This window comes from Lissotriton helveticus, chromosome 10 (assembly GCF_964261635.1).
Source record: "Lissotriton helveticus chromosome 10, aLisHel1.1, whole genome shotgun sequence".
NCBI classification, from domain to species: Eukaryota; Metazoa; Chordata; class Amphibia; order Caudata; family Salamandridae; genus Lissotriton; species Lissotriton helveticus.
This window is the reverse complement of record NC_136071.1, coordinates 348677414-348690051: the sequence shown is the minus strand read 5'-3', so window position 1 is coordinate 348690051 and position 12638 is coordinate 348677414. Positions and strand designations below refer to the sequence as shown.

General features: G+C 41.1%; 1 protein-coding gene across 1 annotated transcript in view; it reads left to right on the top strand.

The window, feature by feature from the left end:
* The window catches only part of PTPN23 (protein tyrosine phosphatase non-receptor type 23), a 663560-nt gene that overhangs the window by 132066 nt on the left and 518856 nt on the right, over nt 1-12638 (top strand). Inside the window, exon 6 of the mRNA XM_078662553.1 lies at nt 11338-11469. Within this exon, the coding sequence (XP_078518679.1) occupies nt 11338-11469 (132 nt within the window). The remainder of the gene's footprint in view (nt 1-11337; nt 11470-12638) is intronic.

The following is a 12638-nucleotide window of genomic DNA, read 5'->3' as shown; positions in this document are numbered from 1 at the left end:
AAAGTGCAGCAAACGACCCCAATGTCAATGGAGGGCGGGGATTTTTAAATAGGTGAGCTGGGCGGGGCGGTCAGGGAGAGCGGGCCAGGTGACAGGCCGGAGGATTGCCGGGACTCCTGGGAAAGCGAGTCCCGGTTCCTTCGCTCGCAGCCCTGTCTCTCGCTCACTCGCCCAGCTGGTTCCTGTGACTCCTGGGCTCCGGTGGCAGCAACGGCGCAGCGGGACCCGCGAAGCGGGTACCGCAAGTTGTAAATTGTCCTCCCAAACGGCAACAGGAAACAAAGTGCAGCAAACGAGGGAGGTTGTGACCTTGATTTATTTTGACAGGTCGAATTGCGGTATACTTGAATCCATGTGTTCCACTGTCACTGTAATGGATGGCACAATTGATGCTGGAGTCCACTAGTGACACTTAACTTACAAGCTCTGGGTAAATTTGTACCATGCAGTAAGTACTTGTAGGTGAGTAAAATATAAAAATAAGGAATGTGCCAATTAGACCATACTTAAAAGGGGAACACAGGCACTTTACTGCTGATTAGCAGGTTAAAGTGAACAGAGGCCTAACACCAGACAAAAATATAGGGTCCAGTGAAAGACGAAGTAAGGGATGATCCCATAGAAAAAGCAGATTTCATACAGTATGTATGCCAGGGTTTCTCAACGGTTTTTCCGGACACTGTAAAGAGTTAGTAGCAACATTTTTCTTGATTTTTATATATATATATATATATATATATATATATATATATATATATATATATATATATATATCAAGAAAAATGTTGCTACTAACTCTTTATAGTGTCCGGAAAAACCGATAATATGGTATGATAATATAGACAGGGTGTCTACGAAATACCGACAAGTAATCATGATGGGAATGATTTACTAATGAAAACTACAGAGTCCAGAATTAGCAGCATTAGAACAAACAGGAAGTATGGAAATCACATGCTTTCTGGGTAGTCTGGGTGTGTTTTAAATAATGTGTCACTTGAGGGGTAATCAACCGTGAGCAAGGTAGACGGAGCTACCGAAACGTGTTGGTTAAATCTGTGCTTGAAATAAGAAAATAAAACCATTTGTCTTGAAAAGAACAGTGGCTGTGAGTTGCGGCTCATTTCGTTTTTTCCTTGGAAACAGACGTTGTTGGAATTGCAAGCGGCTTGGTTCTGCCGGAGGAGTAACGCACCGCTACGAAGCGCCATTGCAGGGAAAACAGGAACCAGATTGTTGGAATATATATATATATATATGTATATATATATATATATATCTATCTATATATCTTTCCCACGTTTGCTCCGTATCACTGCGGATGGCCCCGTGGGGGGTGGCGTGGGCTCCGGCCGAGCACGCCGGTAATTCGAGCAACCAAATATTTCCAATGTTCACCATCTCAGAAAAACGCCACTCCACGCCAAAAATGTCAATTCCAAGGGTGTTTAATCACACCTAGTAGGTGTGATTAAACACCCTTGGAATTGACATTTTTGGCGTGGAGTGGCGTTTTTCTGAGAGCGTGAACATTGGAAATATTTGGATATATATATATATATATATATCTAAAAGCGGCAGCAGCTCCGGTGTGAAGGGAAACAGACTCACGGGCGGTCCAGGTGGGGCCACCGGAAAGCCCAAAAATTCTTTCAACAGCGTTCGTTGTCCACATAACGTACCAGGACACCTCAGAGTGCTTTTGCATAAGTGAGTTTAATAGCAGGAAACCATATGCTATTAAACTCACTTATGAAAAAGCACTCTGAGGTGTCCTGGTACGTTTTGTGGACAACAAACGCTGTTGAAAGAATATATATATATCTATATATATATATATATATGCAAAAGGGCATACTGATTTGGTTAAACTTTCCTACTCTTTCCTTGATGGTGCCTGACGTTTTCTTTGCAATATAGACATTCAATACTTTGTACCACCTGACCAGCAAAGGAGTTTTGCTGTGGCTGTCCATCCTCGAACAGTTAAGCCCAGCAGCAAATATATGATGTGAACTGAGTCTGCTTATTGAGGAATCCATCTAAAAGCAATTACCCAGAACACCTTGTCTTTTCCAATTGAATATTGCCTTATTCATTAGGTTAGGTAACTACTTTTTTAAATTCCTTCTCTCAGCATGAGTCCCGTCTTAAAAGTTACTTCAGTCTTTATCGGTTACATCACCACCCTTCAAGGGTTCATATTCCCCATTTAAGTCTCTGGTATCTTTATCATACCTTCAGTTACACCCAGGTGTTACTCTTGATCTCTTTTTTGCTCTGAGTGAGTAGGGCATTAGTTCACCTGAAACATACGTTTCCTAGGTAAGGATTACTCCTGTTACAGTTGTACATACTCACTTAACTGATTTCTTCTTGGCTTTAATAGGGATTGGTTCCTACCATTCTTCTTCACTCCTCCTCTTCCCAGGTATTCATTAGTTTCCAGCGCGTCTGTTCCCACCTTGTCTTCTCCGTCCCACTCCTATTGGTTTCTACACCCTTGGGCGCCACACCCTACAAAAACCATGGCTCTGCCCCAATCCTCTCACAATAGAGTCATGGAGTTTCCAGTTTTTTGTTGAGTTGTGCCTCTTTCTGTGTGTTTGTTCTTGGATATCTGCTTTCCTCTCGGGTAAGAAATACCACAATTAGCCCCATTTCTTTGCCCTGCATGCTGTCCTGAAATTGCGCCCCTGGTTCCTTCCTCCTTTTTACTTCGCCAAAACCAATCTGTCTGACAGGGACTTCTTTTCCACCCATTTGGAGCCACCCTACAGGCCACAGTAGCTTCTGTTTTTCCTCCAGGCACCTGTTGTTGGGGTGACTCCGGGTTCTTCGGGCTTATACCCTTGTGCACCTCCTTACATCCTCTTTTAAGCAGTTTTCTTTTCTTTTTCCCTTAATATCACCACTACTGGATCAAGAGGTAGTAGAATATCAATTATGTATTTGTGACCGAACACTTGAACTCTGTTACAAGACACCTACATATGTAGCATAGTACTCAACAGTGGCAGCTTATCCAACAAATAATAGAACTACCATATATATATATACCGCGACAGGATGCACCGTCTTCTGTCACCGTCAGCGGGAAACTGACAGGAGAAGCTGCGGATTGAAATGTTTTCGTCTGCTAAAGCGTGTGAAGCCGGATCACAATATATCTCCACAACTTGCAGCATCCCACTTAGGGATTTGAACAATTGCTCTAAACCAGTATGTGACTCTGAGACTCGCACGGGATGAATACATTTCCCAGCATGCAATATGAATGAAAACGAACTGAGAACCAATGAGAAGCATGCTTGTAAATAAGTGCAAAATAAAAATGAGCCTCTGAGGTGCACGTACCGAGCCGCCTATGATTAAGAGGCAACCAGCCCCGAAACGCGTCAGGCACTACAATTTACCTGTGAGGAAGTGGGGATAAGTATCCAGACAGGCCGGATGGCAGGCCGAACACGAGTGCGTCCTGGAAAGCTCTAGGGCGTTTGTGGTTCATATATATATATATATATATATATATATATATATAACCGGCAACAGTGCACAGTTTTGGCAAAAATTCAATAATCTGACTGTGAGCGGAGTCAGGGTATTGAATCTTATGCTACAGAAGAAGCCTGGACAATTTTTCTTGGCTCACACTTTAATGAAACTCAAGAAACCAGGCAAGGGTCACACAATCCCATACATGACTCCAAAGTCTGGCTACTACAATCCAATGAAATCCAGGCATCGGAACAAGAAATCTGTACTACGATTATGCAAGTCTGTAAAAGAATTTCAATGGGGAGACGAGAGGGCCCCTATTTTGTTTAAACAAGCCTGAATTCTGGGCTGCCATTCTCAAACCAATGTTTGATAAGATCTTACAAACAACGCTAATACCATCATCCTGGAGGGGGGCCATCATCTCCCCAATTTACAAAAAAGGAAATGGAAATGATCCGAGAAGCTACCGGCTAGTATCCTTACTTGACAACGAGGCTAAATACTTTGCGGGCCTTTTACTCCAGGAATTAACATCATGGGCAACAGAAGTCACTGCAATTCCATACAATCAAACCGGCTTCTGCAAAAACACAGGGCCGACTACCAATATTCTAGCTCTATCCCTAATGATTGACGCGGCTCTCGCAGCAAAACAACCCCTATACCTGTGCTATATCGATTACAGCTCCTCATTCAACTGTGTTAACAGAAACCTTCTGTGGCAAAAACTAAAAAAATGTTGAACATCCGCCACTGCTCTTAAATCAACTAATCCTCCTGCATAGTGACACGTGGGTGCAAGTTAAACTAGGTAATGGAGAATGTCTATTGCGGAAGATTCCAACAAGCACAGGGGTTAAACAAGGCTGTGTGCTAGCCCCAACACTTTTAATCTATTTATGGGAGAGCTATCAACTCTGCTGAACGAAAGCAACTCGCATGCACCCAAGCTAGGTGGTACCCAGTTATCCAACCTTTTCTACGCGGATGATCTGGTACTCATTAGCCATGCTTCGGTAGGCTTACTGCGGCTGTTGGACATAACGTCACAATATTCTGCAACAAATATGCTTAGCATTAACCAAGAGAAAACCAAAGTCATATGCATTTAACACCCATAAAAAGAGAATAACAAATAACTGGTCCTTGGCATCAAGTAAGCTGGACATAGTTTGTGATTACAGATATTTGGGGTCATTATAGACGACAAGGGCAATTTCAAGCCACAATGCAATGCCACAAAAAAGAGAGGTCTAATGACTGCGGTAGCTTTAAGAAACTTAAAAAACAAGATCATTGGTCCAAGCCTCCTTCCTCTTATTAAGGTGATTCAAGCAAAACTAATTCCAGCCATTACCTATGGCAGTGAAGCTATGAGAGGGAGGGACGCTGCTACAGTTGATGGCACTGTAGCAAGAGCACTGAGCATGATCTTTGGCTTGCCAAGTTACACATCTCCCGCACAGATGAGACTTGAATTCGGGCTCCCAAGAGAAGAGCTGGCACGCAAAGGATCATATATAAAAAGCTGGCACAAAATAAGCAGGGGAGAACCGAAAACGCTAAATGTTATCCTGTGGAAGGAGCTACATACCAAAGAAACTTGCCCTGCAAGGCTTTATTTGGAGGCCAGTAATAGTTTATACCACTGCCACTGACCGCAACAACTACCTACATTACCGCAGCTTTCATCAACCAAGTCTAAAACGTCATTTACCATACTCACAACTCCTTCGTGCCAAAAGGATTGCATCCACGTCTGAACTATATGCACAGGATAGCACCATGATTACCACCAAATTCCATCAACGGGGATACCCCAGAGAATTAACTCAAGCTGCAGAAGACAGAGTATCAACGAAATCGAGACAAGACCTACTAAAAATTAGAGAAAAGCCTTTAAACACAGACACACGTTCTGTTTTTGTATCTAAATTCTCCACGCAATCCACAAAAATCAAAGAGTCTATTCGCAAGCACTGGCCATTACTACAACTAGAAACAGACTTCAATAAAGTGTTCGACAAACCGCCCATTTTCGCTTACCAGCGTTCCAAAAACATCCAATCCATGTTGAAACAATCCTCCAGAGTTGGACATATTACCTTCAAAGGCACGATACCGTGCCATAACTGCGGACATTGCAGTAGTATAATTCCAGGTAATATACTACCTCACCCCACACAAGGAACACCTAAACATCTTCAAGTAAATGCCACCTGTGACTCCATGAATGTTATATACATGCTAAGATGCCCCTGTGGCCTCCCATACGTGGGGAAAACAGAACGAAAAATCAAACAAGATTGACTGAACATCGCAGTAATATTCGCACAAAGAACTTAAAGTCCTGTGTAGCTGCTCACTTTGTTCAACATTCTCATAACCCAAGCCAAATTTGTTTCCTGATCCTTGAAGTAGTAGACAAACACATCCACAAAGACAATAACAAAAATCTGCTTCGACGAGAACTATATTGGATACACCGTCTCCATGCCTTGCACCCGAAAGGGCTTAATGACAGACTGGAATATAGTTGTCACCTATAATATTGTATATATATGGTTGATCTCTCTTTTTTGCTCTTTTTTGCCCTTTTCTTTCTTTCTTTTTTGCCCTTCTCTCTTTCTTGCCCTTCTACTCCTTTTGCTCCATTGTCTATCTTACTCACTTCGCGCTCATGATTACCTGCATTATCCGTTCATTTCCTGTCTGTATTCCTCCCTCACCACAGTTTTGCATTCCTTTCAAATTCACATTTTTACTCTTCTGTCAACCTTTCATTTTCATTACGCTCGTTTTATATTGTTATCTTTATCTATTATGCTCAGAGCACACTGATGTTCCACGTTGAATTTACCGTAATCCTTATTTTTTCTTTATTATTATTTTTTCTCCTTTCTTCTTCTTAAAACCATTTCCACCACAATCACCGTCTCCTTGGTTTGTCACGCTTGTATTCTATTCCCCACCGTCTACTCCTAGTCCACTTTCTATGAGCACATTCTGTACTCACATTAAGGAGCATGTGCGCATGCTCGGCGTCTTCCGGGTTGCCGTCTACACGGACCGGACTTCACCATTAGAACTTCGCCGGATTAATTTCAGATCCTATGGTCGGTAAGTGACCATATCACATGTGATTGGCGCTAATTATCTTTCTTAAGACCCGCATGATCGCCTGTGCCATGTCCCGTTTTCACTTACCATATCACATATGATTGGCGCTAATTATTTTTCTTTAGACCCGCATGATCGCCTGTGCCACGTCCCGTTTTCACTCACCATATTATTTACTTGGCACGTTCGTGAACATTATTATTATTTCTCCCGGATTACCGTAACATCACTTTATTCACTTTTTAAATTAGCTTAGAGACGCTTTCAATGCTCACTGCATAGCATCGATCACAGCATGGGGTGTCTTCGCTTTCTTTCTCACTGCTTGTTTCTAGAAACCTTGTTTTTTAATCTCTATTAGTTCGATAGATGCATGATTTTTACCTTCTGAAGCACTTCACACTTTCTCTGCAGACACTAATCTCACAGATTTTATCATGAGTTCACTGTATTTTAGACTCCTGAATCTCTTAGCGCCCTACAGACTCCTTCTCTTCTTTACACAGATTCCCCCTGAAGAAGTGCAACCCTGCACGAAATGCATCGGGGATTACTAAACCTTTGGTGCATATTTTCTTCATGACCTTGGGATTCATGATCGAAATTGAAATGTATAATAACACCATCATATGACGTAATATGATCGAAATTTGAAATTATTGCTAAAATTGAAAATTGAACTGAATAAAGACTACTATGATCGTAACTACCTTTGGAATACTAGTTTACATTTAAATCACGCACTTCCGTGCATTGAAGAGTGCCCAGGGATAGTCCTTACTCCCTGTAAGGCTTGTTTTATCTTTATTTGGAGGCGGACATTAACCTGCTGGGGCTATGACGGCTTTGGGAGCTCCAAGGGGCTCCGGCAGGCTTAAAAAAAGTAGTAAACAAGACTGTCATGAAAGAATCACTCTGGCAGGATAAAGCCTCCCTGGTAGAGCGTGCACATGGCTTGCTTACAGTACAATCTTACATTAAACCCTTGCCCCAAGGATACCTCCAGACTGGCTTCTCAAAAAAAACTAAAGAGAAATTTGTGAAATTGCGCCTAGGACTACTTCCCTCGGCCAATCATCTACCCCCTTTTCTACGGGCTCAGACACCAGCAGAGTGTAGTATTTGTAATGAAGGTGAAGAAAACATAGTGCATCTGATAAATATTTGTAGGGAACTACTACAAGAACGACGGGCCGTCCTGAGACCCTTCTTCAACAGAAAACGGATACGATCTTGCAGGCAAGCGGTGCTGACATGCTTTTGCGGCGACGACATCCAACTGAACTGTCGAATGGTAAAATTCCTTGCATCCGCCGAAGCTCACCTCAAAAAACAAAAAGAACTTCAAGGAGATAGGAGTATGGATGCAGAGGAGAACATACCTTCATGACCCACACAGAGAAAAGCTCCTGAATGCCCCAGCGAAGAAACAGGAAGTACAGCGTCGGCAATTGGAGCTTTTTGATCCTAGACACTTTATCTGAAGGGACATCGGCTGCGACCTTAAAATTAAATATGTAAATCAAGCATCTAAGCACAAACTTAAATTATGCCCTGACTTTTTTGTCTAATATATCTGCAAGGCAACCTTGCATATGTAGATCTGTCTAACTGCTCTTAAGACCAGTATAATCCCATATGGGCACTGAGTAATGAAACTGTTCCAACTGCCCCCTGGTTGCCTTACTAAGACTCTTAATAATCAGCACACATTTTCACATTATTCCCCTCCCAACATCCCCTGCAGTAGAAACGGCTCTGCTAGGGGAATTTTTGGGCTACTAGCCTTCACGTATAATTGAGGCTTATAAATTATTAACCGCATGTTTTATAGTTTTTATCTTGTACTCTGAGCAAATAGTCTTTCAGCGTTGAACAGCCATTCACACATTCACTGGCTCTCATGCACAGTTATTTATATATGCCAACTCTCACATGTACTGTGTTTTACATATGTACTTACTATGACATGTAGCATTCAGATATCCATTCACTCATCAATACACTCATGCACACAGTCAACCGCCCATGTAGCTGTTTCCACATGCACTCTTGAACTCATACACCTAGTGAATCAACTGCTCACACATCTATGCACAGTCACACACCTCCCAGCCACCCCCACACACACTCAATCTCCCATACAAATACTTGAGCAACCAATCAATAACACATATAGCCTCTCGTATAGCTAATGATCAACACATGCAGCAGTTTACACCACAACAGACATACTGATGCACACATTCAGACAGTTTAGTCACTAACCCATGCATTTAGTAAGACATATTTATTCACTCACTCATACAGTCAGTCACGCACCTACTAAATCCTTCATCCAGACACTTATACATCCACTCATTCTTCAATATGTAAAACATATTTAAACTTTACAGAAACACACAGTCACTGGATGATGTCATCAGTGATGTCATTTGAGATGTCATCAGTGATGTCACTGACCATGTCATGAATGATGTAATATGTGACATCATCAGCAGTGGATTGCGGGTGCGCGAAATATATAGTTAGTGCAACTAACTATATATGGAATTTCATTGGTTTTGTATGATTAAAATATTCACCTAACTATATATGGTCTCAAACCTATGGTTTTTTAATTGAATTTTCAAGGTTTTGTAAATGCAAATACCTAACTATATATGGTCTCAAACCTATGGTTTTTTCTGTGAATATATATATATATATATATAAAATTTCTATGGCAAAATGAAACCCCTCATTTTGTTCCTTTTCAAATTAAATGTATTAAGTGTTACCACTTTATTCCAATCAAGATGACTTCAGGTGTGCCATACTTTTGTCATAAGTAAGACTGTTAGCGTAGTAGCGTAAGCGCGTCGGGTCATGTGAATGTTAAAGAATCTGTCAATTTTCACTACTGAAACCCATTGATTTGCACTAAAATCGTTTTTCAATTATCATTTTAGGAACAGAACACAGGTCCTATGTACAAGCATTCATTTTCACTACTGAAAGCCATTAATTTGCCCTAAAATCGTTTTTTAATTAATATTTTATGAACCGAGCACAGATCCTATTTACAAGCATTCATTTTCCCTACTAAAACCCGTCTCCTTTGTAGATATCTTGCATGTTGTTACAGAAGTTATTGTGGTATATGGAATTCATACCATAGTCTGTCAGGAAAGCATAAACAACATGGAGGCAGGAGATGATAAAGAGATGTTAAATACACATTGGAGATAATATAGTGGGAGATAGGAAGTAACTATGAGCAAAATTACTAGGTAACATAAAAAAGTTGCACAGTATATTTTAAGTCTCTGGTGGCTACATTTGGGCTCTAACATATATATAGCCCAATGTAGCCCAATATATATTTTTTCAAAGTTAATTTTCGTAAAAACCACTGGAGCATATATCTTGAGACATAGCAAAGGCACATCGGGGTACCAGTCCCTACAGTTTTGCCAAGTTTGGTGGAAATCCATTCAGCCGTTCGGGCTAAAAGTGAGTCCAACCGCCCTATGGAAAATTGCATGGGGGAAACACGTTTTGGGACCCCCCTTTTATCTCGGCCCCCGCTTGACGAATCCCCCCCAAACTTTCAGGGACGGACTGGAGAGTAAATGTGCCATTTTCAGGAAAATTTCTGCCAATTCCGTCCATCAACGCCAAAGTTATTCAACATAGAATTTTGAAAAATCCCATAGGAAAAAATCCTAACTATATATACCTACTGGCGACCGCCAGTAGGTAATATATATATATATATATATATATATTGGGTATATATATATACCCAAAAGAAAGAAATGTATTCGAGTGACTCATGTATGTTGGCTCTCCAGTTATCTACTGGTGCTGCTGAGAAAATATCTCACTAGTCTTGGTTACACAGATGTTGGTATTCCAGTGAGCTTTGCACAAATCAACCTCTTTGTTGACAACTACTACTTTGAAAAGCTCGCAGACAGTAACTCTGCAGCAAGCGGTAATAGGGTTGTGCAAAAAATGTGTTATTTTGTGCGTATATCGAAAACCGTGAATATTCTTATACATTCAAACCCCTTAACACCCTTTCTGCTGTAGTGTCTGTACACTTCTTTGCCAGACTCCATTTTAAATCTTTACACTGACCACGTGCAAACAAGCATTGCAGGGTCACTTGCCTTGACATCTGTGTAAAGTGTCCAGAACATTTAGAGCTGTAGCCACTTCCTGAGAGCATTTCCATATCAGTGTGGCTGTACATATGAGTAGATAGTTTCGATCCTGGTAATTAAATGAGAAAGGTAAGCGATGCAGTTATCACCACATAAGATCCTCACTGAGCCTGTCTTTTTCACTGAACAATAATTGACTTGGAGGGACAGTTTAGCAGGGACCAGGGTAACCGCTACTCTGGTAAGGCTGCTCCCCTGCCCATTCGGGCTGATCCATGCATCTTGGTCCTATAGTATAAGCCAGAATGAGGTGGCGGGGAAATATCTGTGCTGACCCGGGCAGTACACATCCCCCACTCCGAGAATTAAACTGTTTGTGCCACTGTGACATCTGCACCATCCCACTGAAAGAAGGTCCAAGAAGTGTAAAAATAGGCCTTTAGTTATAATTGTCAATTTATTGTAATTATGTTTTATGTTTCATAATGTCTGTACTTAGTGGGCCAGTCTGCTTGACCACTTTGTGACTTGCTTCTTTTTGTTTTCTCTCACAACCTAACCCCAGGGTATGAAAGTGTCCTGCACCCATTTTCAGTGTGCAGCTGGTGCCTTCGCCTACCTTCGGGACCATTTTGCCCACTCTTACAGTGTAGACATGAGCCACCAAATCCTCAATCTAAACATCAACCTAATGCTGGTAAGATGCAAGTGACCATCTGTGGTTGCCAGTTCCCAAGCTGTATTTCTTTGTTAACTTGTTGTGGGTTTTTGTTTCAATATTTATTTGAAAGATTGTACCTCAAAATGTAAGATAGAAAGGAATTCTTAGCCAGAGTTATGTAGATAAAGTGATACCCAGGTTTTCATGCATATTTTATCAATCTCTCCTTGTCAGTAAATAAATTCAACGAAAATGTCTAGTTCTACCTAGATCTAAATTGTATTGTAGCATTTACATACCACTCAAAACCCCGATGTTGGTGCTGATGCGTTCAGATGATTAGTTGGTAAATCGGAGAACAATTCAGAAATGCGAGTTTCACAGAGAACTATTCGATTAATGGTATTAGATTTATAAGCACTGTATGAAATCAGTAATTTTTTTGTTTGTTAAACCTTTTTATTGGATTTCATCATTATACACGTCATACAGTATTCACACTTCATACTTGACTGCTGTAGTATTATAATCATAATGTTAGTTCCATGATGGATTTAAAGATCCATGTGAATTGGTGTCGGCCCGCCCCCATATGGAGTAATGTTGTATGAAATCACTAATACCTCAGCAGAACGTCCAAATCCTCTTAGGGTTCACCTGTATTTTGGTGGAGAGCAAAGTACATGCAACAAAGATGAGGGTATTGGTGTTTCAGAAAATACTTCCCCCTTGCAATATAAAACTACCTCTGGCAGTGAGTAGGTGTTGATATTTTGATAATAATGACATCTTGTATTGCATTTTGTTTAAAGCACGCTTATAGAGGCATCCTTTATAAAACAAAATGTTGTGTCAGTGGTCTCTTAAAGCAGCTGAGGCATGTGAGAGTCTAGTTTTGTTGATTCATATAGTATACTCAAAGATAGCTTTAATTGGGATAAGGTGACTTTAACCCAATTGGGAACATCCATACCTCTATTTTTCACGTGGCTGATTTTAGCCCTAACCACTGGGGACACCAATTAAAGTTATGTTTGTCCATCCATGAGTTCGTTTTTATTCACTTTTGAGTTTCAGATTTTTTGCACTCTGCCCTCACTCCGTCTTCCGTTGGATGACCTAAAACCCCTCCTCTCCTCTCCTGAGGGAGAGTCGTAGCCCACACTGTGTACCTTGCGGTCACAGTGTGCAAGAGGGAACCCAGT